This window comes from Hyperolius riggenbachi, chromosome 9 (assembly GCF_040937935.1).
Source record: "Hyperolius riggenbachi isolate aHypRig1 chromosome 9, aHypRig1.pri, whole genome shotgun sequence".
Classification (NCBI taxonomy): Eukaryota; Metazoa; Chordata; class Amphibia; order Anura; family Hyperoliidae; genus Hyperolius; species Hyperolius riggenbachi.
In genome coordinates, this window is record NC_090654.1 from 278,340,799 (window position 1) to 278,364,307 (window position 23,509).

General features: G+C 42.9%; 1 protein-coding gene across 1 annotated transcript in view; it reads left to right on the forward strand.

Moving 5' to 3' along the window:
- Window positions 1-18,258: 18,258 nt before the first annotated feature.
- PTGER2 (prostaglandin E receptor 2) overlaps window positions 18,259-23,509 on the forward strand; it is a 44,855-nt gene continuing 39,604 nt past the window's right edge. Inside the window, exon 1 of the mRNA XM_068254647.1 lies at window positions 18,259-19,495. Within this exon, the coding sequence (XP_068110748.1) occupies window positions 18,677-19,495 (819 nt within the window). The 5' untranslated portion in view covers window positions 18,259-18,676. The remainder of the gene's footprint in view (window positions 19,496-23,509) is intronic.

Genomic DNA, 23,509 nt, shown 5'->3' on the forward strand with positions numbered 1-23,509 from the left:
CGAAAGAGATTACACCTATTTTTCACATGTGTACCAGAATTATTCAAGAATTGATTATTTCTTAGTCCAGCAGGATATCATACTGTCAGTAACAGATGTAAAAATAGGACAAATCACTTTTTCGGATCATGCACCGTTGATAATGACCATATTGTTAAAGAAAAGATCTATAGAAAGTAAACAATGGAGATTAGATGTCTCCTTGCTGGATAAAACAGAACATATGCAACAGATTGCGAATGCAATCAAAGATTTCATAGATCTGAATGAAAATTCTGTTTCGTCGTATGGTATCCTGTGGGACACTTTAAAATGTGTCATTAGAGGAACTTTAATTAGTATTAAAAGTAAAATGAATAAAGGGAAAAACAACAAGATTAATAAGCTATTAACATCGCTCCAACAAGCAGAATGCGAACACCAAAAATGCGCAACAATTAAAACCTTATCAATAGTGACCGAAATTAGAACTGAACTTAATGACCTTTTGAATAGCAAATGTTCATTAGAACACAAAAAACTAAAAAAACAATATATGGTAGGGAAAAATAAATCGGGGAAAGTTCTAGCTGACCTCCTGAAAAATAAAGGGAGATCTAATTTTATCCACCATATAATTGATAAAAAAGGTACAATAATACATGACACTAAACAGATTTCAAGAGAATTTTCTAACTTCTATGACGAATTATATAATATGGATGAGTCAAATTTGTTAAATCCTAAAGATTTTTTAGACAAAATAAAACTCCCAAAGGTAAGTTTGAAGGATAGAATAGAACTGGAATCCCCGATCTCCCTGGCCGAGTTCTGCAGGACTGTAAAGGAATTACCTAAAAAAAAATGCCCAGGCCCTGACGGATTTAATGCCGAGTTTTATCAATCATTTACGGACATTTTAGCACCCCTATTTTGTAAGCTTGTGAATAACAATGAAAATCCTACAATTTTTTCTAACGAATCAAATCGAGCAATTATCACATTGATTCCGAAAGGGGATAAAAAGAACCTAAACTGTACGCAATTTAGGCCAATCTCCCTCATAAACTGTGACGTAAAAATCTACGCTAAAATATTATCAAACAGATTAAATAAAATAATTGGTAATCTCCTGGGGAAACAACAATCAGGTTTTATTAAAAACAAACAAACAAAAGATAATATATATACGGCAATTGATCTGATTCAAAAGTGTAGATTAAGAGGGAAAGATGCAGTAGTAATTGCAGTCGATGCCGAAAAGGCATTCGACCGCATCTCAAGAGGTTTTATCTTCGCAGTCCTGGCAGAGTTCGGACTGGGACCAATATTTATTGGGAATATGAGGAAGCTGTATAGAAATCAAAGTGCAGGCGTTAAAGTAAATAATCAGATCGACGACACATTTTCTATTTCTAATGGGGTTAGACAGGGATGCCCCCTGTCCCCCATATTATTTAATCTTGGAATTGAAACAATTATTCAATCTATCCAACAAGATAATGAAATTAGAGGTATACAAACGAAACAAGGCGAAATGAAGATATTGGCTTATGCCGATGACCTACTCCTATTCTTGACAGAGCCACTTAGCTCAACTAAAAAATGCCGAGACAAATTTAATTTGTTTGCAAAATATTCAAATTTTAAATTGAATAAAGAAAAAACTGAGATCCTAAATATAGGTTGCTCCATGAAAATTATAGAAGAGATAAAACAAATTAGTGGATTTAGATGTAATAACCAGTTCATTAAATATCTAGGTATCAATCTTACTAATAATCAGGATCTACTCTTTAAGAATAATTTTTTAAAAATAGTGGATGAAGGTAAAAAAAAAAAAATTGAGATCCTGGGACCGCTCGTGTTTTAATTTGATTGGTAGGATCAACATCATTAAAATGCTGATCCTCCCCAAACTTATTTTTCTGCTGCAGAGTCTTCCGATAGCCATCCCTAATACATGGTTCCATAACTGGCACAAGTTATTCCAGAGTTTTATATGGAGTAACACTAAGCGTAGAATAAATTATAAACTGGCCATGAGAAGAAAAGATCAGGGTGGACTGGCCGCACCAAACTTAGGCCCGGTTCACATTAGCGGTGGCCGTCCGGAATCGCCGTGCCGGAGCCGGACCGCTTTCAGAACGGACGGAACAGACGCACGGCAATAGCAATGAAAGCCTATGCGTCCGTTCACATGCGTCCGTTCTGCCGGACCGGAGCCGGACCGGATCCGGACCGGATCCGGACTCCGGCGTCCGTTCCAACATGCGCTATTTTTTGGTCCGGCTCCTCCGGCAGCCGTATCCGGAGCGGAGCCGGGCTGCACCATCCGGCCAATACAAAGCAATGAGAGCCGGAGAGCGCACAACACACTGGCTACAAAAACCGGACGTTCTACCCCACTTCCTATGCATTTTGGATGGGGACCACATGGGCCAAGCGTTCAAAGAGTGGGGCAGCAGCGATTTCATGCTGGAGCTCGTTTTGGCAGCAACATGTCTGATGTCTGATAACGAGGAGGCGAACAACAGGAAGGAGAGAATTCCCAGGTTTACGAGTAAAAAATGCCTGGATCCATGGTCCCAACTGCAGTCTCTGTCTCCACACGTCCACCTGTCTCCAACAATGACCCCAGACCCTTCTGCTGACCTCCCAGACCCCAGGTATTTACAGGATGGTATCTCCTTAAGAAACCGGATCCGGACCGCAACCGTGTTCACACCGCACGGAAACCGGATGCAAACGGACCGGATCCGGATAGGAACCGTACGGATCAGGTCCGGTCCGGCTCCGGTGCGGTCCGGACATCCGGTGCGGTTTTGACAAAACCGCAAGTGTGAACGGGGCCTTATATAACTATTATAAAAGTGTGCACCTGACAAGAATCCTGGAATGGAAAATAGAGACCACCACCGATATAAATAATAAGATATGGCCACGGCTGGAGGAGGAAGAATCCGATTTGGACCTTGTCTTCACTTGGATCCCTAAAAATATTAATAAAGTATATAACTTATCGTCCCATCCATTGATTAAACCTACTCTTAAATCACTGCTATGGTTTATTAGAAAATGTCAAAAAAATACAGGGTTCTCTCCCCTAACAACTTTACGAGATAACCCAGACTTTCCCCCAGGTCTTGACCCAGCCTGGTTTGGCAAACATAATATAAGTCGTGAAACTCGCCTTATTGATATTAGGGGTAGTCGTGTTCTGGGTATTAAACCGATTTTTGAAGGTAATAATCAGATTAGTTTATGGGGTTCCTCTCAGGTACGCAGCTTTACTCAAAAATGGATTCTACAATTTGCTCAGAGGATGGAACTGAATAATTTTGAGAAACATCTCTATCTGGGGAAAAAAATGAACAAATCGATTTCTAGTCTATATTCAGATATTGGGGCTGCAGAGTATGGCCGGGATTTCCCGGCGTATTGTAATAAATGGGAAAAAGAGCTGGGGTGCAGTCTGGAAGAATCTTGGCCACAAATATGGGCAAACAACTTTAAAATTCAGGATCCAAGGTTACAACTGATACAATTCAAAACAATTGGTAGATGGTATATTACACCGCTTCGTGTTAGTAAGTTTGCAAAACGCAGGATGATGTGTTGGAGATGTGGACAGGGGGACGGAGATACTCTACACATGTGGTGGTGGTGCCCGACAGTCAAAAAATTCTGGGATGATATCAGCCTTTTGGCCGAGAGACTGCTAAAAGAAAAATTTGAGCTTACACCAGAAGAAGCAATCCTTAGCTATGCAGATAAAACAAAAAAAAAAGAAAGCCCCGGGTGCGTATTGATCAAAGAATATGGTACAATAGTGGCTAAAAACATCATTGTTAATAATTGGAAAAATTCGACTTTTTTGGATATAAGGGAATGGTTTGTCGGGATGGATGAACTGTGTAAGAATGAGAAACTGGGATGTACAGCTAGATTTGAGGAAGTGTGGAGAAGCCTTACAGCCAACCTTAGTTAGGTTATCTGTGAGAGAGTGGCTGGGGAGGGGAGAGGGGCATGTATAAGAGGATGGTGCCTGATGTGTAAGAGGGTGTTGGTGTATGTGTGCAGGTTGTGTCTCGAGAAAGATAGTTAAACAGCAGGCTCAGCAACAGTCGCTAAATGTTGAGGTAGGGTGTGAAAATCTTTGTATGTAGCTACCATCAAACGGTGATGATCACACAATTCAGTTCAGAGGTATGGCAAGAAAAGAGTATTGCTAAGACCACAAGTAACTGATTACTCATGAAATTGGGTCTGTGTGCTGAGTTTGAAAAAAAAAAAAAAAAAAAAAGAAGCAGAAAGAAATAAGAAAAGGGGATACATAGCAGTGACTGCAAGCCAGATAACTAGATATTAAGGTGTTGGGGAGGTTGTGGGCCCTGTGGCCCTCTTAGTCTAATAGCAATCTGTGTGTGACAGCTGAGGTGGGAGGGATGGAGGGGCGCACTTTGGTGTCTCAACCTTGGGTGCTGGAGGACCTTGTCCCGGCTCTGTCTCCAGGCCCTCTGGTCTACTCCCACATCTCAAAAACCTACAGATAAGTTAATTGGCTTCTCCCAGTGGCATGACTATGTACTCTGTAAAGCTCTGCAGAAGATGTCAGTGCATTAAAAATGCATAATAATAATATGGTAGGACATTAGACTAGGATAATAGATTTTGATCTCCTCAAAGGAAAGCCAGTGCCAGTGACATGACTATGTACTCTGTAAAAGCCCTTCCGAAGATATTAGTGCTTTATTAATAATAACAATAGTTATAATACAGTTTCTATAAATATTTTAAATAGTAACATTTTTGAAAGTAAAAATATAGGTACCTATTCCCAGACTTTTCTGCCCCTCTCAACTGAATGGTTTCAGATTCGTATCTACAGAGGTGTGGGTATGGCATGTGCCATGGGCACCTCTTACTCGGGGCGCTGCTCCATAGCATACTTGGAGTTCGCTATACAGAGTCTAGATTTTATCTGGGTGACATTCTGCTTCGGTTTTCATCTTTTGGGGGGACTAGCTGCCTGTTATTTGGGGATATGTATAGGCTGATCTATTGCGATACTTTTAATTATTTATTTTAAGTATTTATATAGTGGCGACATATTACGCAGTGCTGTACAGAGTATATTGTCTTGTCACTAACTGTCCCTTAGAGGGGCTCACAATCTAATCTCTACCATAGTCATTTGTCTATATCCTGTAGTGTATGTATCATAGTCTAGGGCCAATTTAGGGGAAGCTAATTAACTTATCTGTATGTTTTTGGGATCTGGGAGGAAAACGGAGTGCCCGGAGGAAACCCACGCAGACACGGGGAAAACATACAAACTCCTTGCAGGTGTTGACCTGTCTGGGATTCGAATGGGGGACCCAGTGCTGCAAGGTGAGAGCGTTGACCACTACGCCACCATGCTGCCCTTACGGGCCATGCTTTACTCCAACTTGGTCACAATCAATTCCACCGAGACTACACTGTTTGGAGTGTCCCCCACCCATGGGCACTGTTTCCCCTCGATACGCCTCTGAATGGCTCAGAGTATATTTGGGGGTAATTAGGAATAACGATAGCTCTGAGGACTGTAGTATGGGGGTCTCTGCAAGGGAGCATCCAACAAAGCTGTATAAAATGAGTTATTTTTCATCAAACTATGACTATGCACTCTGTTATGCATAGATGAAAACAAGAGTACAGCAGCCACATCCATCAGTATAATGATTTATACATCTGCTGTATTAGATCTTTCCCAAAGAATGCCTTGAATGACGAAAACATGTAAAAACCGCACATAGTAAGAAGGACAGTGAAGATAGCAGCAGAATATCGGTACAATTGCCAATACCATACTACTTAATCCCTATAGCCAGTGGCGTAGCTAAGGAGCTGTGGGCCCCGATGCAAGTTTTACAATGGGGCCCCCCAAGCACTCTATACATAACAATCGATACGGCGCGCCAAAACCTGCCAATGGCAACTACAGTGTCAGAGGTGCAAGAAGGGGATGGGGAGCAGCTTGTTACTGATTACCCCCAAGCACTCTATACATAGCAATCCCTGCCAATGGCAGCTACAGTGTCAGAGGTGCAAGAAGGGGATGGGAAATAGTTTGATAATGATTACCACTATTCAAAGTATCTATAGAAGTGATTATTATGATCATAGGACCAATAGAGAGTACTGTAGTTGAGGGAGGGCACTTTCGGGGCCCCTCTGGCCCAAGGGCCCCGATGCGGTGGCTACCTCTGCACCCACTATTGCTACGCCCCTGCCTATAGCAGGGGCGTTGCTAGCCCCAAAGATCAGTGGCACGTGCCCGAATCTACTCTGGGGTGCCCTGATTGTCCCCCAGGCAGAGTCAGCTGTGATGCCTCAAAGGTGGGCATGCTGGGAGCTGTGGTGCATCAGTCGGGGGTATACTGGCTGCTGTAGTGCTGTAGTGCTTCTATGTAGGCATTCTGGGTGCTGTGGTTCCCTGCCGGGCACTGTGATGCCTTAATGGGGGCATGCCGAGAGCTATAGTTCTTCTGTGGGGGCATGCTGGGAGTTGTGGTGCCTCAATGGGGGGAGCATGGGAGGGGGTCCACTAGATGGTCAGGGAATGCTATGAAGCAAATGCCAGGTAACCTAGAAGCAGGCCAGCCCACTCAGCAGAAAGCCAGACCGGCCAGCACAGAAGCCAGGAAACTCTGCCTATTTATGTGATATGCCCCATTTTTTTTTTTTTATTAATGGAGAGGGGGCTTCAGCCAACATTTTGCTGAGCAGGCCCACTTAGACCTGTTTAGTTCATGTAAATATGGCTCCACCCATGACCACAACCCCATTCTGGTGCGTGACTACACCTATTTTCTGGAGTGCTCAAAAGTGCCCCGGATCTCTTGGGATCCCAGCAACATCCCTGCCCTATAGTGCACCTCCAGGGCCCTTTTTTTTATCATGCCCTTCAAGCCGGAATCGAACCAGGGACCTAAGGATGCAGTTTAGTTTTTTTTTACCTGGGAGTAAAACTCATGACATCATGCTTCATAGTCAGGGGCAGTACCTCGGACATACTAAGTGCCCCCTTTTACCTGCTTCACCTATAAGATATACATACAGAAATAGTACAGTTATAGGGATCCTGTAAAAAAAATAACATTAAATTGATGGAATTAATGAGTGAAGCTACCCTGAATATCGGAATTGCACTCAAAAATACATGCACGTGGCAACCTGTGACACAGACAGTGATTAAAATCACTAAATATGTGCTTGTGTGTATGATGGAGAACATGGGCACAAATCTGGGTCAGGCAGGAGGGAAAAGGACATTCATACAATCATCTGTACATCATAATCTTACTTGATAGTGAGAAGTGATAGGAATCGGCTGCAGGTTTATCTGATGCTCAGATAGACGGCTGATGCAATATATAGGTCACTCAGTTTCACTTCCATGTTGCGGAACTTTAGTTTGTTTTCTAGAAATAAGTCATTGCTGTAAGATTGAGGTTACATTGCAGAATTACTGTACGAGGCTAGGCGCCTGCTCACACCTATGAACTGTATTGCTTTCAGACCCGGATTTACATCGCAGGTGCTTATAGGCACAGATGTCTTGGCACCCTAGACTCCGCCCTCCATGAACCTACAAATACCCCACCAAACCGCACCGCAAGTGTGCTGGCTGTCCCAGCTGTCACCTCTCCCTTACTTCCCTTGCCTATCATAGGCAGCATTAGGTAGCCAGAGGTACCCTCAGTATTAAAGGCAGGGTTGCTCGTAAACTACGCCAGCGCGAATCTACGCATCGTAGTACGCAACTACGCATCGTAGTGCGTAGGCGAAGTTTAAGAACTACACGTACGCATTTCCGCGTAGTCGTAGTCCCGCTATGCGAAGCTTCGCCCGCTACGCGTAGTTGACGTATGTATTGCGAAGTCAACTACGGGTGCGGTAACTGCATCTATATGGGTCATTGCGCATGCGCAGAAATTTTATTGCCCTTTATACGCATACAATTCCGCATTGGATGGTGGAATGTATGCTTATATTAGTTTGTGTATGCGCATAGTTAGCAGATTATTGCGGAAATTTTTCCGCATAAGAACATAAGCAGTCGCATCAACTACGCTACGCAATACATGAAGCTTGCGTATTTTAATGCGTAGTCTACTGTATGCTAACGTAGCGAAGTGGCTGATTTTGGAGCCGTAGATTGCGAAGCGTATTTGCGTAAAAATACGTGTAGTTCCAGCGTAGCGAAGTTGGCTGACTACGACCATCCCTGATTAAAGGGGAACTGAAGTAAGAGGTATACAGAGGCTGCCACATTTATTTCCTTTTAATCAATACCAGTTGCCTGGCAGCCCTGCTGGTCTATTTCTCTGCAGTAGTATCTGAATAACACCAGAAACAAGCATGCAGCTAGTCGTTTCAGATCTGACTTTAAAGTCTGAAACACCTGATCTGCTGCATGCTTGTTCAGGGGCTATGGCTAATAGTATTAGAGGCAGAGGATCAGCAGGGCTGCCAGGCAACTGGTATTGCTTAAAAGGAAATAAACATGGCAGCCTCCATATACCTCTCTCTTCAGTTCCCCTTTAAGTGGTTCTAGTGTTTCTCCCGAGAGTCCCGACTGAAGAGAGATCTTGTTAGTGGAATTACCGAGAGCTGGGTGAGTAACCTCTCATTTACACTCTCATCAGGACTCTGCATAGGGAAGGAGGGAGGGAGGCACTCGTTGGACGGGAGTGAGCTGCCTTTCCATCCTCAGGCGCCTGTAGGCACAAGCCTACAGTGCCTTATGGTAAATCCAGCCCTGATTGCTTTTGTATTACATTGTGATGTTCTGCATTATAATGCAGCTGTTAGGACGGACTGCAATGCCCCCCTGTCAGCCTGGCCGTAAAGCGCGTATGTTAAAAAATGTACTGCATTCTAATATACAGTAGTACTCCCAGTATTCAGCATCAATGGGGATTGGCTGATGTCAGATAAGGGCAGTTTCTGGTTGCTTGAGAGTCAATATTAAAGAGGATCTGTATAAATAAAAAGCGCCCATGGGGGGTACTCACCTGGGGAGGGGGAAGCCTCCGGATCCTATCAAAGCTTCCCCTGTCCTCCTCTGTCCCACGGCGGCGGCGATAAATATTTACCTTCCCGACTCCAGCGCAGGCGAAGTAGCAGCTCTCGGCTCGGAAATAGGCAGAAATAACCGATACCAGTCGGGTCTGCTCTACTGCGCAGGCGCAAGTCTCCTGTGCAGTAGAGTGAACCGGACTGAGATCGGCTATTTCTGCCTATTTCTGAGCTGAGAGCCGCAACAGCGCCCCCCTGGAACAGGGAGAGGCAAATATTGCACAGCCTGACAAATTGTCCATTCCGTGGGCTGCAGCGAGACCCCAGGGGAAGTTTTTTTTTTTTTTTACAGAGTCTCTTTAAAAATAGGCCTAGCTAAAAAAACAGTACTATACCCCACACTGTTTACTTACCAAAAGCTCTGTAATAATGCTGAAATACAGTAATTAAAAATTTAGACAAAGGACAGACTTAAAGGAAACGCGAGGTGAGAGACGGAGTGATATGGAGGCTGCCATATTTGTTTTCTTTTAAACAATACCAGTTGCCTGGCAGCCCTGCTGGTCTTTTTGGCTGCAGAAGTGTCTGAATCCCTCCAGAAACAAGCATGCAGCTAATCTTAACAGATCTGACAATGTCAGAAACACCTGATCTGCTGCATGCTTGTTCAGGGTCTATGGCTAAAAGTATTAAGGCTCATGGTACAACTTTCTGTCAGATTGGATCTATTAGTCGGATCTATTAGATCATTTCCAACTGGTCCAATCGGATTGCGTTAGAATTTGCAATAGATTTTGGGTACTTATCAAAGCAAAATCTATCGTAAAATTGATCTGAAACAATTTGGACATCTACACACGATGCAATTTCTTATTAGATCTATCTAATAGATCTGTCTATCTGATGGAAAATTGTACCGTGTAGATGAGGCTTTAGAGGCAGAGGATCAGCAGAATAGTCTGGCAACTGCTATTGTTTAAAAGGAAATAAATATGGCAGCGCCAAAACATACCTCCCAACATTTAGAGATCAGAAAGAGGGACACTTAAGCCACACCCCTGATCACGCCCCCATCACACCCCCTAGTCACGCATACCATAAAGATTTCCTAAGAAAAATATGTTGTTTCATAATTCAAACCACACTGGTACTTTCTATCCTGGTTCGTTTTTCTTCATAGTAACATTTTAAAATTAGTAATATATCAATTTAAAGGATGGGAATAAAGTATAGTAAACACACTTTTTAGTAGAGAAATATATATATTTACAAAGAAAGAGGGACAAAGTCCTGAAAGAGGGACAAATGAGAAGGAAAGAGGGACAGAGGGACAGGGCTCCCAAAGAGGGACTGTCCCTCTGAAAAAGGGACAGTTGGGAGCAATGCCAAAATCCCACTCAACTTGTGTTCACTTTAACTTAATGTAGCATGTTTATTACTTACATAGTTATTTTGGTTGAAAAAAGACATACGTCCATCGAGTTCAACCAGTACAAGCTGTATAGTACTGTATAAGGAAGTGTAAAAGTAGGTTTTAACATCCTGCAAGACCATTTTTTCCCCCTTGCTTTGATTTCTTTGCTTGGGACTTCTGGATAACTGAGTTCTGGATAACAGGGGTTTTACTATATCTCACTACAGGGCCTCTTTAAATTACAAAAAGTCTTGAGAGCCTCTGATATAGGTGTGTGGAAATTTTACCCGGATAATTAATTTTATTTCGAGCATTTCTCTGAAAAGGCAAAGCGCAAACAACTTTACATTGAAGTGACGAGAGAGGTATGTGTCGGGAAGGACAGTGTGACAGGTTCAGCGCGCTGCGTTCTCACATTCTTGGCACAGAGCAACTCCCATAACTCACAGAAATATGAGGTCAACAATGGTAACACAATTACCTCCGAGGAGGAAAAAAATGAAACTTTTCACTAAAAATAAGTGTGGCATGTCGGCGGTGTTTACAGTAAAGGACAAACAAAGCAGAAACGATGTCACACCAGCTTTGCAGCATTTCTAGGCTGCGAGTGTTTGCACTGGCGTGTGCTGTCATGTGGGGCTGCGTCTGCAGCTGTTGTAAGGCACACAGCCAGCACCTGCAATAAATTCTCACGTCTACCTTGGCACGCAAATGGCGATTCTCACCTGCAGCAATAAGAAAAAAATGCAGAGCAATGCAGGACAAATGAAGAGAGAGGTATATAGAGGCAGCCATGTTTATTTCCTTTTAAGCAATACCAGTTGCCTGGCAGTCCTGCTGATCTTCTGCCTTTAATACTTTCAGCCATAGACCCTGAACAAGCATGCAGCAGATCAGGTGTTTCTGACATTATTGTCAGATCTGACAGATTAGCTGCATGCTTGTTTCTGGTGTGATTATTATTATTATTATTTAGTATTTATATAGCGCCGACATCTTCCGCAGCGCTGTACAGAGTATATAGTCTTGTTACTAACTGTCCCTCAGAGGAGCTCACAATCTAGTCCCTACTATAGTCATAGGTCTATGTATGTATTGTGTATTGTAGTAGTCTAGGGCCAATTAAGGGGAAGGCCAAGTAACTTATCTGTATGTTTTTTGGGATGTGAGAGGAAACCGGAGTGCCCGGAGGAAACCCACACAGACACGGGGAAAACATACAAACTCCTTGCAGATGTTGACCTGGCTGGGATTTGAACCGGGGACCCAGCCTTGCAAGGTAAGAGCGCTAACCAATATGCCACTTCTGCGGCCAAACAACAGGCCAAACAACAGGCCAAACAACAGGCCAAACAACAGGCCAAACAGACCAACAGACGAGCCAGGCAACTGGTATTGTTTAAAAGGAAATAAACATAGCAGCCTCCATAATCTTCTCATTTCAGTTGTCCTTTAAAGTGGACCGGAACTCTTGAACAGGACAGAAAATATAACAGAAATACACTCTGTATGTATTTAGAGAGTTTAGCCTGTCTGATTCCCCCTCATCTGTGACTAATCACAACTGTAATTAGATCTCTCAGCTGACTGCCTTGGCAGAGCAGCTAATTTGTAAACACAGGATGTTGACACTGTGCCTGCTTCCACTTGAAAAAGGGCCTCTGCCCGAAACGTTGTGCTTTTTTGTATGCTGTATCACCGCTATGGATTAATAAATATCTCATTGTATAATATACGTTGGAGGGTCGAGTCCTATGTGGAAATTGGGACTTTTTTGGATGTTTTTTAGGAGGTTTTGATGGGCCTCTTACCACACTGGACTCCCCGTGTGTGATTTACACAGTCTTGGTGGCCGGCAGGGTTCACACTTTATTGCACCTGCTTCCGTGAAAGCAGGAAGTAGACACACTGCAGATTTATTGCAGGATTTGTATCAACGGTAACAAATGTTTTTCTGTAAAGGTTATTATGCTGTTGCTTATCTTTTAGCGCAGTGAGTGAGTTCTAAGTTTGGGTCCGCTTTAATTCTTGTACCACAAACATGGCTATAGTGAACTTGCTGCAAACATTGGAGCAGGATAATGCTGTCTATGCTAGGACTATACTGAGAATTCTAGCTTGCATGCAAGCTGTATGCAGTGCAGGAATGGGCCAATCAAATGCAAGTTCTGAGGTTTTTTCGTGCTGCCTCTAGTTTGCATTAAACATGCATGCAAGGTGTAATTATTTCCATCTAAGTCAGGCTAGGTTCACAGAAACGCAAGAAAGTTGGCTTTTAAAATCCTACAAATCCCTAAGCAAGCTCATTTTCTCTTGGTTATATCATAATGGTACATGCTAGGCTGGCTTCAGCATGTAGCATTGTAGTGTGTTGTGTTGGTGGTATAATGGTTAGGATAGCAGCCTACCAAGTGGTAGGCCTGGGTTCGATCCCTGGCCAATGTATGTGAGTTGGTGTTTGACATCCTACAAATCCCTAAGCGAGCTCATTTTTCGCTTGGATATCATATTGGTACATGCTAGGCTGGATTCAGCATGTAGTGTTGGTGGTGGTACAGTGGTGAAGAGAGCTGCCTACCGAGCACTAGACCTGGGTTCGATTCCCGGCCAATGTATGTAAGCTGGCTTTTGAAATCCTACAATTCCCTGGAATACAAGACCGGAGGGGGGAGGAAGTCTGTCGAGCAGAAATTCTGCTTATTAGGGAAAATCAGTTCGGTGGGAAAAAAAATGTGCATTCGGTAAAATTCAGCGGAATTTCTTCTTTCACGGAATTCTTAATTCCACGGAATCCAGCGACCATCCCTACTCATATGTCCCTCTTTCAGGACTTTGGCCTCAATTCACTAAGATCATGCTGGAGATAAGGCAAGAGAAAACTTACCTCCACACAGTAAGAGAGTTATCTTATCTCTTCATTCCTTAAAGCGGAACTGTAGATTCAAATCAAACACACAATTGTTTCACTTACCTGGGGCTTCCCCAAGCCCCAGCAGCCGTCCTGTCCCACGATGTTCCTCGACAAGCCTCCGTTCTCATGTCAGCAGCTACTTTCAGCTCTGGCCACGCGTATCCTTTCTTCACGTTCCCCGCTATTGTAGAGGGGAACGCGAAGAAAAGATACGCTTTGCAGGGCTGCCCTGCCATCAACTTACAAGTCGAGGTACAGAACGGAGCGGCGGCGGGGGAACGGAGACTCGTGGAGACTCGGCTCATGACAGGACAGCTGCTGGGGGCTTGCAGAAGCCCCAGGTAAGTGAAGTGTTTAATTTGAATCTACAGTTCCGCTTTAAGTTACCTCCTCTATAGTTAAGTTAACAGCCTGTCTTTAACTTTAGAATTCTGGAGTTATTTTAAGGATTGAAGAGTTAACTTTAGAGATCTCACCTTATCTTAAAGAGACTCTGTAACAAAAATTGCATCCTGTTGTTTTATCATCCTACAAGTTCCAAAAGCTATTCTAATGTGTTCTGGCTTACTGCAGCACTTTCTACTATCACAGTCTCTGTAATAAATCAACTTATCTCTCTCTTGTCAGACTTGTCGGCCTGTGTCTGGAAGGCTGCCAAGTTCTTCAGTGTTGTGGTTCTGATATGAACTCCCCCTTCCAGGCCCCTCTATGCACACTGCCTGTGTATTGTTTAGATTAGGGCAGCTTCTCTCTGCTCTCTTATCTTTTACAAGCTGGATAAATCCTCCTCTGAGCTGGCTGGGCTTTCACATACTGAGGAATTACAGACAAGGGCAAAGCTGTTTGCAGGAAGAAACGAGCAGCCTGAAACTTCAGTGCATGAGAGATGCAGGGGGAAAGAAACACACAAATGATCTCTTGAGATTCAAAAGGAAGGGTGTATACAGCCTGCTTGTGTATGGATGTATTTTCTATGTGTGGACATACTGTACATCAACCTACTTCCTGTTTTGGTGGCCATTTTGTTTGTTTATAAACAAACTTTTTAAAACTGTTTTTAACCACTTTTAATGCGGCGAGGAGCGGCGAAATTGTGACAGAGGGTAATAGGAGATGTCCCCTAACGCACTGGTATGTTTACTTTTGTGCGATTTTAACAATACAGATTCTCTTTAAAGACAGAATAGGTTTGAGGTAAAATGTTTCCTGAATATTAAAAGCCTTATCACCATGGTGATAACTATAGAAAAGTTAAAGACAGGAGATAAGCTTAGTGAATTGAGGCCAATGTCCCTCTTTCTATGTAAATATACTGTATATATTTCTCTACTAAAAAAATATGTGTTTGACTCTAAACTTCATCCCCATGCTTTAAATTGATATATTACGAATTGTAAAATGTTAATATAAAGGAAAATGAACCAGGATAGAAAGGGCCAGTGTGGTTTCAATTATAAAACAATATATATTTTCTTATGAAATCTTTATGGTATGCGTGACTTGTGGTGTGACGGCGGTGTGATCAGGGGTGTGGCAGGGGCGTGGCTTAAGTCTCCCTCTTTCTCATCTCAAAAAGTTGGGAGGTATGTGTGTGCATTTGCAATGGCAATAACGTAATGCGGCGCAGCGCAAAAATTCAAACATGAAGCGTTACCATAGACTAACATTAAATGCATCATAGCATACATTTGCATAAACGCAGAGCAGGATCTGTGTATAAGACTACTTTTTAACCCTTGAAAATCTTCTGACAAGTCAGGGATCGTCTTATACGCCAGGTGTCATTGATGCCGGGTAATACGTGTTGTGCATACGCGACATGCTGATTTTCAATTACCGGGTGCTGGAGATTCAGCGGTCCCCGCATATGCTGGGGGAGAGCTCATTGCTCATGCTGCAAGGTCTGGGACGCCCAGGATGTGGAAGAAAGAGATTGCGCTGTTACCATAATACACGCCTCTTCCACCCATCTGGCCCGCCCTATCCTGTTACCACCTCTCAGATCTCGCTGCTGAGGACTGTAGTGAAGATCTGAGAGGCAGAGAAGGAGGTAAATAGGATACAAGGGCAGGTCCAGAAGGGTGAAAGAGGCGTGTTTTATGAGCACAGCGCAATCTATTCTTCCATACTGCTCTGATAAACAGGGAGAGCTGACCAATCCACTTAGGGAGAGGGAGAGCTGACCAATCCAACCAGTCAATCGCCTGCATAGTGTTATATACTGTGTACCACATACAGTACAGCACCAGTATCTATTCATACATAGCACCAGTATATGATGGTTTTTATTTTTATTTGGTGTGTGTTGGAATAGGGGTAGTCTTATATGGAGAGTACATCCCAAACTCTCTATTTTAACTGGAAAAGTTGGGGGGTCGTCTTAAAAGCCCAGTCATCGTATACACTGGAAAATACGGTGATTTTCAATAAACATAAGCCAGTGTATGAGGATCGCTACTGTAGTTTCAGTTTGGGGTGGAGTTGTCCACTTTTAGCCGTCAGTAAGTGACACCGAAATTGCAGGCTCCGCTCTCCCACACAGCGTAGGTGACTCAGATCTTTTTAAGTAACTTCTGAATTATTACGACATGGGATGAGACTTGTGCAACCCCGGCACAGAAACACGGGCATGTGAGAAAGCCAGAGAGATGTGAGCTGTAAGAGGGTGTTACTGTCAACACTTGGTGGGGCTGTATGATAACCACATAAGGGGAACCTCCACACACCTACTCATTACTTCCCCTCTGCATTAACCGCGACATACTTATCAATCATCACATTGCGTACTACTTGCCGTAAACAGATCGAAAGATAATCAAAGCAGAATGACATTTTCCAGGACAGACAACTCAGGGGGAACCTGCAGACATTTTCGTGTACACTGGGGAAGTCAAATGCAGGGAATAGACTTCCTGTGCCCATATACACCAACCCAGATGAAAGTATCCATGGAACAGCATTTTGGCAGTTGAACTGAGCAGCTTGAATTCCGTAAGTGCTTTTTGTAAATAAAGAAATACCTGAGAATACCCCATGAGGACATGGACCACTCCGAGTCCTGTCAGATTTTCACTACCTACTGTAAGTGACAGCAACATAAGAAAAAAGTAATTCATTGTGCATTTGCCTTTTGGGCAAAATCTACATTTTATATTTATGTTAAAGGATTAGGATGAATAGTGCTCTAGGCAAGATAGCAGTTTTTCCCCACCATTGATAGTTACCTGGCTGTTTTCGTAAGATTTGGTGGGAGCGAGCATCCACCAGGCCCCTAGACTCTCTACAGACCCTAGGCAACTGCCTAGGTTTGCCTTGTGGATGATTCTGCTCTGCGTATGTATTTTACACTCAGTGGCATAGCTAAGGAGCTGTAGGCCTCAATGCAAGTTTTACAATGGGGCCCCCCAAGCACTCTATACATAACAATTGATACGGTGCACCAAAACCTGCCAATGGCAACTACAGTGTCAGAGGTGCAAGAAGAGGATGGGGAACCGTTTGTTAATGATAACCACTATTCAAAGCATCTATAGACGTGATTATTATGAGCACAGGACCAATAGAGAGCTAATACTGTAGTTGAGGGAGGGCCCTTCGGGGACCCTCTGGCCCAAGGGCCCTGATGCGGTGGCTACCATTGCAACCTCTCTTGCTACGCCTCTGTTTACATTTTAGGGCCCGTTTCCACTTGTGCGGTGCGGAATCACCGGAAAGTCACCGCGGACGAAATCGCATGCGGGTGCGATTTTGCATGCGTTTTTCCCCACGACTTTGCATAGGGTAGTATGTATGCGATTTTAACCATGTCACTGCCTGTGTAAACTAACATTGCTTCCTATGCGAAATCGCGGGAAAAAACGCATGCCAAAACCACATGCGATTTCCCTATTAAATACATTGTATGCGATTCGCATAGCGGTGTGCGGGGAGCGAATTCTGACGGCTCTGCTGTGCAGATTTCCCCCGCACACAAACACGCTTAGGAAAACTGACAAGTAGAAACAGGCCCATCCACTTGTATTGGCTGTGCGAATCCGCATGTGGACAACGCATGCGGATTCGCAATAGTGGAAACGGGCCCTTACAATTATTTCATGATAGTTTTCATTTAATCACAGCTCCCAACTGTCCCTCTTTCCTCCTCATTTGTCCCTCTTTCAGGACTTTGTCCCTCTTTCTATATAAATATATATATTTCTCTACTAAAAATGTGTTTGATTGACTCTAAACTTTATTCCCATCCTTTAAATAGATATATTACTAATTTTCACATGTTAATATGAAGGAAAATAAACCAGGATAGAAAGGACCAGTGTGGTTTGAAGTATAAAACAACATATTTTTCTTATGAAATCTTTATGGTATGCGTGACTAGGGGGTGTTATGGGGGCGTGATCAGGGTTGTGGCAGGGACGTGGCTTAAGTGTCCCTCTTTCTTATCTCAAAAATTTGGGAGGTATGGTTTGATGTTTAGCTTTTTTGTACAACATATAATCCACATGAAGCAGCAAAATAAAAAGATATGGTAAATACAAACATACAAAGCTGCTGCAGTTCATGACAGGGTCACTTTGATAGACAGGTGTCTTTTTTTTTCACTAATGTATAACTATGTATAACACTATTCTGCACAGAATGAAGAGAATGCAAGTCTCAGCACACCAGAGCTCTACAACTTGCTAGATTATATAACTAGAATGATGAGAATCCTGCCAAGTTTACAGTCCTGCTCCCATTGCCTGCGGCTACTGCTTTCCCCGGTCACAGAATCATAGAATCCAGCAGTCATTGGCTGCTTCAGCACTTTGCACTCAGTGGAGGGAGGCTGGCTGATTCTGAACAAGCTGTGGGTGAGGATCTGGGAGGGACTAGAGGCAGCATGGACTTGTTTCACATGGAACTGCACAGATACTTTTTCATTTATTGCAAGCCTTCAGAGAAGCAGAAGCAGAAGCTCTGCTCTTCGAGAGCTTACAGAGTCCTGGAGTTCAGACCAGACCAAGAGTGAGACCCTTTGGAGAACTTTGCAGCCTATCTTTGTTGTAGGATCATGGTAGCACATAGAGGGCAGATACACATCTCCCTAGGCTTGTGTTTTTCCCTGGAGGGAAAGGGTGAGAAGAACGTGGTGTGATGTCACAGGCTTTCACCCACCGAGGCTCACTTTCTCCACTCTGAGTGACTCTAGCCTTCTCCAGTGCTAAATGTACACACCTTGCCATGAGTTCAGAGGGGAACACCAGAAGTCCTAGCAGTGGTTGACCCTCAGGGCTGAGCTTTCAGTCCTGCTTTTTTTTGAGAGCATGAACGGGTCAATGACATATGGCAACACTACCGCTGGCAGACTGGACTGCAAAACCCTCCTCGATCTAGAGGGTCATGAAACTCCAATCCCCAGCGCTTTCATGTTCTCCCTCGGGGTGCTGGGAAATTTGATTGCACTGGTGTTGCTGGAGAAGCGGCGTAGGGAATTACGGGGGAAAATCACCTTGTTCTTCATCCTCGTGACTGGATTGGTGATTACGGACCTGATTGGCACCTGTATGCTCAGTCCCGTCGTTTTGACTTCTTATTCCAGGGGGCACACTTTGCTTAAAATGGGTCTATGTGATTACTTCGCCTTTGCCATGACGTTCTTCAGCCTGGCCACCATGATGGTGCTCTTCGCAATGGCCTTAGAGCGAGCGTTGGCCATTGGACACCCCTACTTCTACGAGAAGGTCATTAAAAAACGGTGTGGGGTCATTACCTTCCCAGTAATCTATGGGATCTCTATCTTGTTCTGCCTTTTACCAATCATGGGATTTGGGGAGTACATACAATACTGTCACGGGACATGGTGCTTTATTGACATGAAGGGTCGAAAAAATGACACCAGATCCAACAAGGTCTACTCTATGCTCTATGCCACCATCCTCCTCCTCCTCATTCTCGCCGTGTTGGCTTGTAACTTCATCGTTATCGTCAGCCTGGTCAGGATGCACAAGAGGCAGAAGACTCGTAGACTTGGTTCTGTAACAACCAATAAGCGGACGAAGATTTCTGTGTCCGAGGAGATTGATCACCTCATCCTTTTGTCCATCATGACGTTCGCCTTCATTATCTGTTCAGTTCCATTTACAGTAAGTTAAGTCATTCTTCTTAAAATGGTATAAAACTCAGCCTTTCCTCTTTGTTTTAAAATAATATTTACAGCATAAAATCTACTATCACAAAAAAAATTTAATCAGAATAGATTTCAAACAGTTCATGTGTTTAACTGTTTGAATGCTATTCTGCTACAATTTTTTCACTTAGTTTTTCAGTGGAAAGCTGCTTCTGGATACATATGAAGAGGTGTTAACATTATCTTTTGTTTACATTTGTCAGATACCAGTAGTAAACAATTAGCAAAGTGCAGAGAGGCGTTCTCTCTGTTTCTAGTATATGTGCATGTGATCACTTGATGGATTTTAATATGTATCTACTGTACTTTGGGAATTTGTAGACAGACAATATTACTTTTGCACAAAAGCAAATATGATAACTGTACGGTTGATAAAAAGTAGCAAAACACATTTTTATTGAATGTTATTTTAGAGTTGTATCCCACTTTAAACAGCTTCCTTGTGGAAAATGTAAGAAAACTCAAGTTTGCCGAGGGCTAAAGTCGAGACCTAAAATGTGGGTTTGATGATCCCTCATATGTTTTTGCACCTGCCAATCACAGAACTTCTGACATCCTGTCCCAGCGGTAGTAATACACGTACATAATCTTGCACATTTTAAGAAAGAGGATTTGGAAAGTCTATTTCTAATTATGAAGAAAAACAAACCAAATAGGGGAGATACTGCAGAATCCAATAACATGCAGCTTGTTCATTCTGTGTTAAATCCAACACTATTTAGTTCAAGATCAAGTCTAGAAAATGTAGAACCTTGATCAGGTTTTTTTGTTGTCTATGTTCCATTTAGTGAGTGTTCTCTTTACTTTCTGGTCTCAGTAGTGCGTACGTATATTTACGCCTCCAGGGGAGCTGGGCACAGGGTGAGCCACATAACGTCTCTCCCTGCTGCCGCTGAAAGCCCCGGAGGTGAAAATACTATCCCCCCTCTGAGACGTAGCAACTCGGAGAGAGAAGTAATTTGAGGTACCCCAAATCAGTCTAGCGCAGGATTCCTAGTATAGCACTAGTGCTATAGCGGTGCACAGTTTTGGCTGAGCGCAGAAACAACCTGTTTTGTCAGTAACACCCATTACTGGGTAGAAAGTGAGGGAGAAATCCCCCTCCCCCCCCCTAAAAAAACAGACAGTATTAACAACTGGATATATTTGCAACTGGGTAAGTTTAAGCACTTGTGTCTGGATTTCCACTTGAAACCCTAATCCAAATGTCATTAGGTCTGGACATAGTGATGGTGGTGAGATTGTTGGGTGGGGTGTTACAACCCTTACAGCTGTCTGTGTTCCTGATGGAACAATGTTTACATTTGCCTAGTTGGAAAGGCTTAGAGCTCCTATCAGTTTTTAATGCTGTCTGTGTTTTTTATTTTATTTTTTTGGTAAGTTTTGGGTGTCAAAAATCTATCCTGGTGGACAGTGGCGTAGCTAAGGAGCTATGGGCCCCGGTGCAAGTTTTACATGGCCCACCCCCCAAGTACTCTATACATAACAATTGATGCGGCGCACCAAAACCTGCCAACGGCAACTACAGTGTCAGAGGTGCAAGAAGGGGAAGGGGAAAGCTTGTTAACGATTATTATCATTCAAAGCATTTATAGAAGTGATCATTACCAGCACAGGACCAACAAAGAGCAAATACTGCGGGTTGAGGGAGGCCCCGGTGTGGTTTCTTTCTCATTCTGATGATAGCCAAAACTTATCCTAGAGCTGGATGTTCAAATCGAGGTGACACCGACAGCAATAAAAGCCTGGTAGACAGGGGCATAACTAGAAATCACTAGCCCCCCTCCCCTGCAAAACTTTAGATAGGGCCCCTTCCCCTGCATACTTAATAGGGACAGTCTACAAATCTTTGTCTACAAAACTTTGTATGATTCCTTATCAGTGGCTGAGCAGATGCAGTTATTGTGCAGAGAGCAGAAAGCTTTTTCTCTCCTTGCCCTTAGTTGTCAGTCTCTTAGGTGACGGCCTTCTGTGGCTTATGGGCCCCACTGCAGCTGCATCCCTTGCAGGGTCTATTGTTACGCCCCTGCTGGTAGATGTTCTAAACACCTCCCCTCATTTGCTTAAGCCACATTTTTTTTGCCTGGGTTTAGCTGAACTTTAACCACTTAATGACATGCTGACGTATAAAAAAATCCTGCTAGAGCCTCTTAATGGCTCCGGGAAGTTTTTATAAGTCAGACAGTGCTACTGTCGCTGTGCGCGTGCGCGCTCCCGCGTGTGCATTCCGTGCACGTGAAAATAGTGAAAAAAAAAACATCAATGAAGAAATACACCTTTATTTCCAAGTACAGTATTATCACCATACTTTGTACTAGGGACATAATTAAAGTCTTGTGATAACCAGAACAAATAGGCAGATAAAATGTGTGAGTATTATGCAGTAGCACTGTTTATATTAAAACTATAGGGGATGAAATTGGAGAAATAGTGTATTTTTTCTTTTTTTCCTTGTTTTTCCCTTTAAAATGAATAGAAAATAAAGTAATTACTGAAAACACATATCAACCCCAAAAAGCCCAATTGGTGGTGAAAAAAACAAGATATAGATCATTTTATGGTGATTAGTAGTGATTAAGCTATTGGCAAATGAAAGGGATGAGCACTGAAAGGTGAAAATCGCTCTTGTCCGTTTCTTCACGCCTTTGGGGTGAAGTGGTTAAGAACTCAGTGGGAAGATTACTGAAAACTAAATTACATGGTAGAGGGGAAAATATCCAGCAAGTAATTCCAACGTTTCTGCCGAGGCGTCCACTTCCTGTTCAGTTGGGTTTTAATTAAACAGTTTATTCTGTTCGATTTGTCACAAAGTCTAAACGAGAGAAAAAAAAAAAAAGATTAATTGAACTCAAATCCCAGTCACAATTCCTGAGAGGAAATGGATACAAAACTAGACTGATATACTGCAAATGATGCAGACCATACACTGAGAGATACGCAGGGCTCCACTCACAAGGAATGTGAGATATTTTATAATTATAACAGCTCTTCTGCAGCTGCCTGGAGAGTTATTTTACATAGGCGGGAGGCGGAGACAAAATAACCAGTTTCAGCTTTAGGAAAGTCTTGTGAGACATGCTATCATCATTTTCTTATTTCTGCACAGGCAATCACTGCTTGGCACACACTGTCAATTTTGATTGGCCAATCACTGACCAATTTCACCACCTCTATGTCGTAGAGAGAGCTTATCTACACAATATGTTCATAGTATTTAGCCCCTTAAGCCTATCTGGACAAATATGTTCGTCCAGATAGGCTGTGCACCTTGCAGTGTCCTGCCGTTAGCCTCCCCCCCCCCCACCAGTGAACGGGAATATACTTCCCATTCACCTATCTTAGTCCCCCGCAGAAAAAACGACGGTCTGTCATCAGAGACCGCTGTATTTCTGCAGAAAAAGAAATTCCCCGTCTTCATTCTAGTTCCTGGAAGCGTCATTGTAAGCTTCCAGGACTTTGACTGTGGCCATCTTGTGGCCAAATAGTAAACTACTCCCACATATATTTAAAAATTAGCTGATTACTTCCCCACACCAAAAATTACCCAAATAAAATTTTTAATAAACAAAATTACAATTTAAAAAACAAAACAAAAGCAAATAGTTATCTAAGGGCCTGAACTTTTTAAATATGCATGTCAAAGGAGTATATCAATATACTTTTTTAAATTATGGGCTTGTAAATAGTGATGGACGCAAATTGAAAAAATGCACCTTTATTTCCAAATAAAATATCGGCGCCATACATTGTGATAGGGACATAATTTAAATGGTGTAATAAACGGGACAAATGGGCAAATAAACTACATGGGTTTTAATTACGGTAACATGTATTCATTTCTAACTATGATGGCCAAAAGCTAAGAAGTAATGATTTTTTTCCAATTCTTTCTTAATATTCCTTTTAAAATGGATTTAGAATAAATTCATTCTTAGAAAAATGTATCACCCAAAGAAAGCCTAATTGGTGG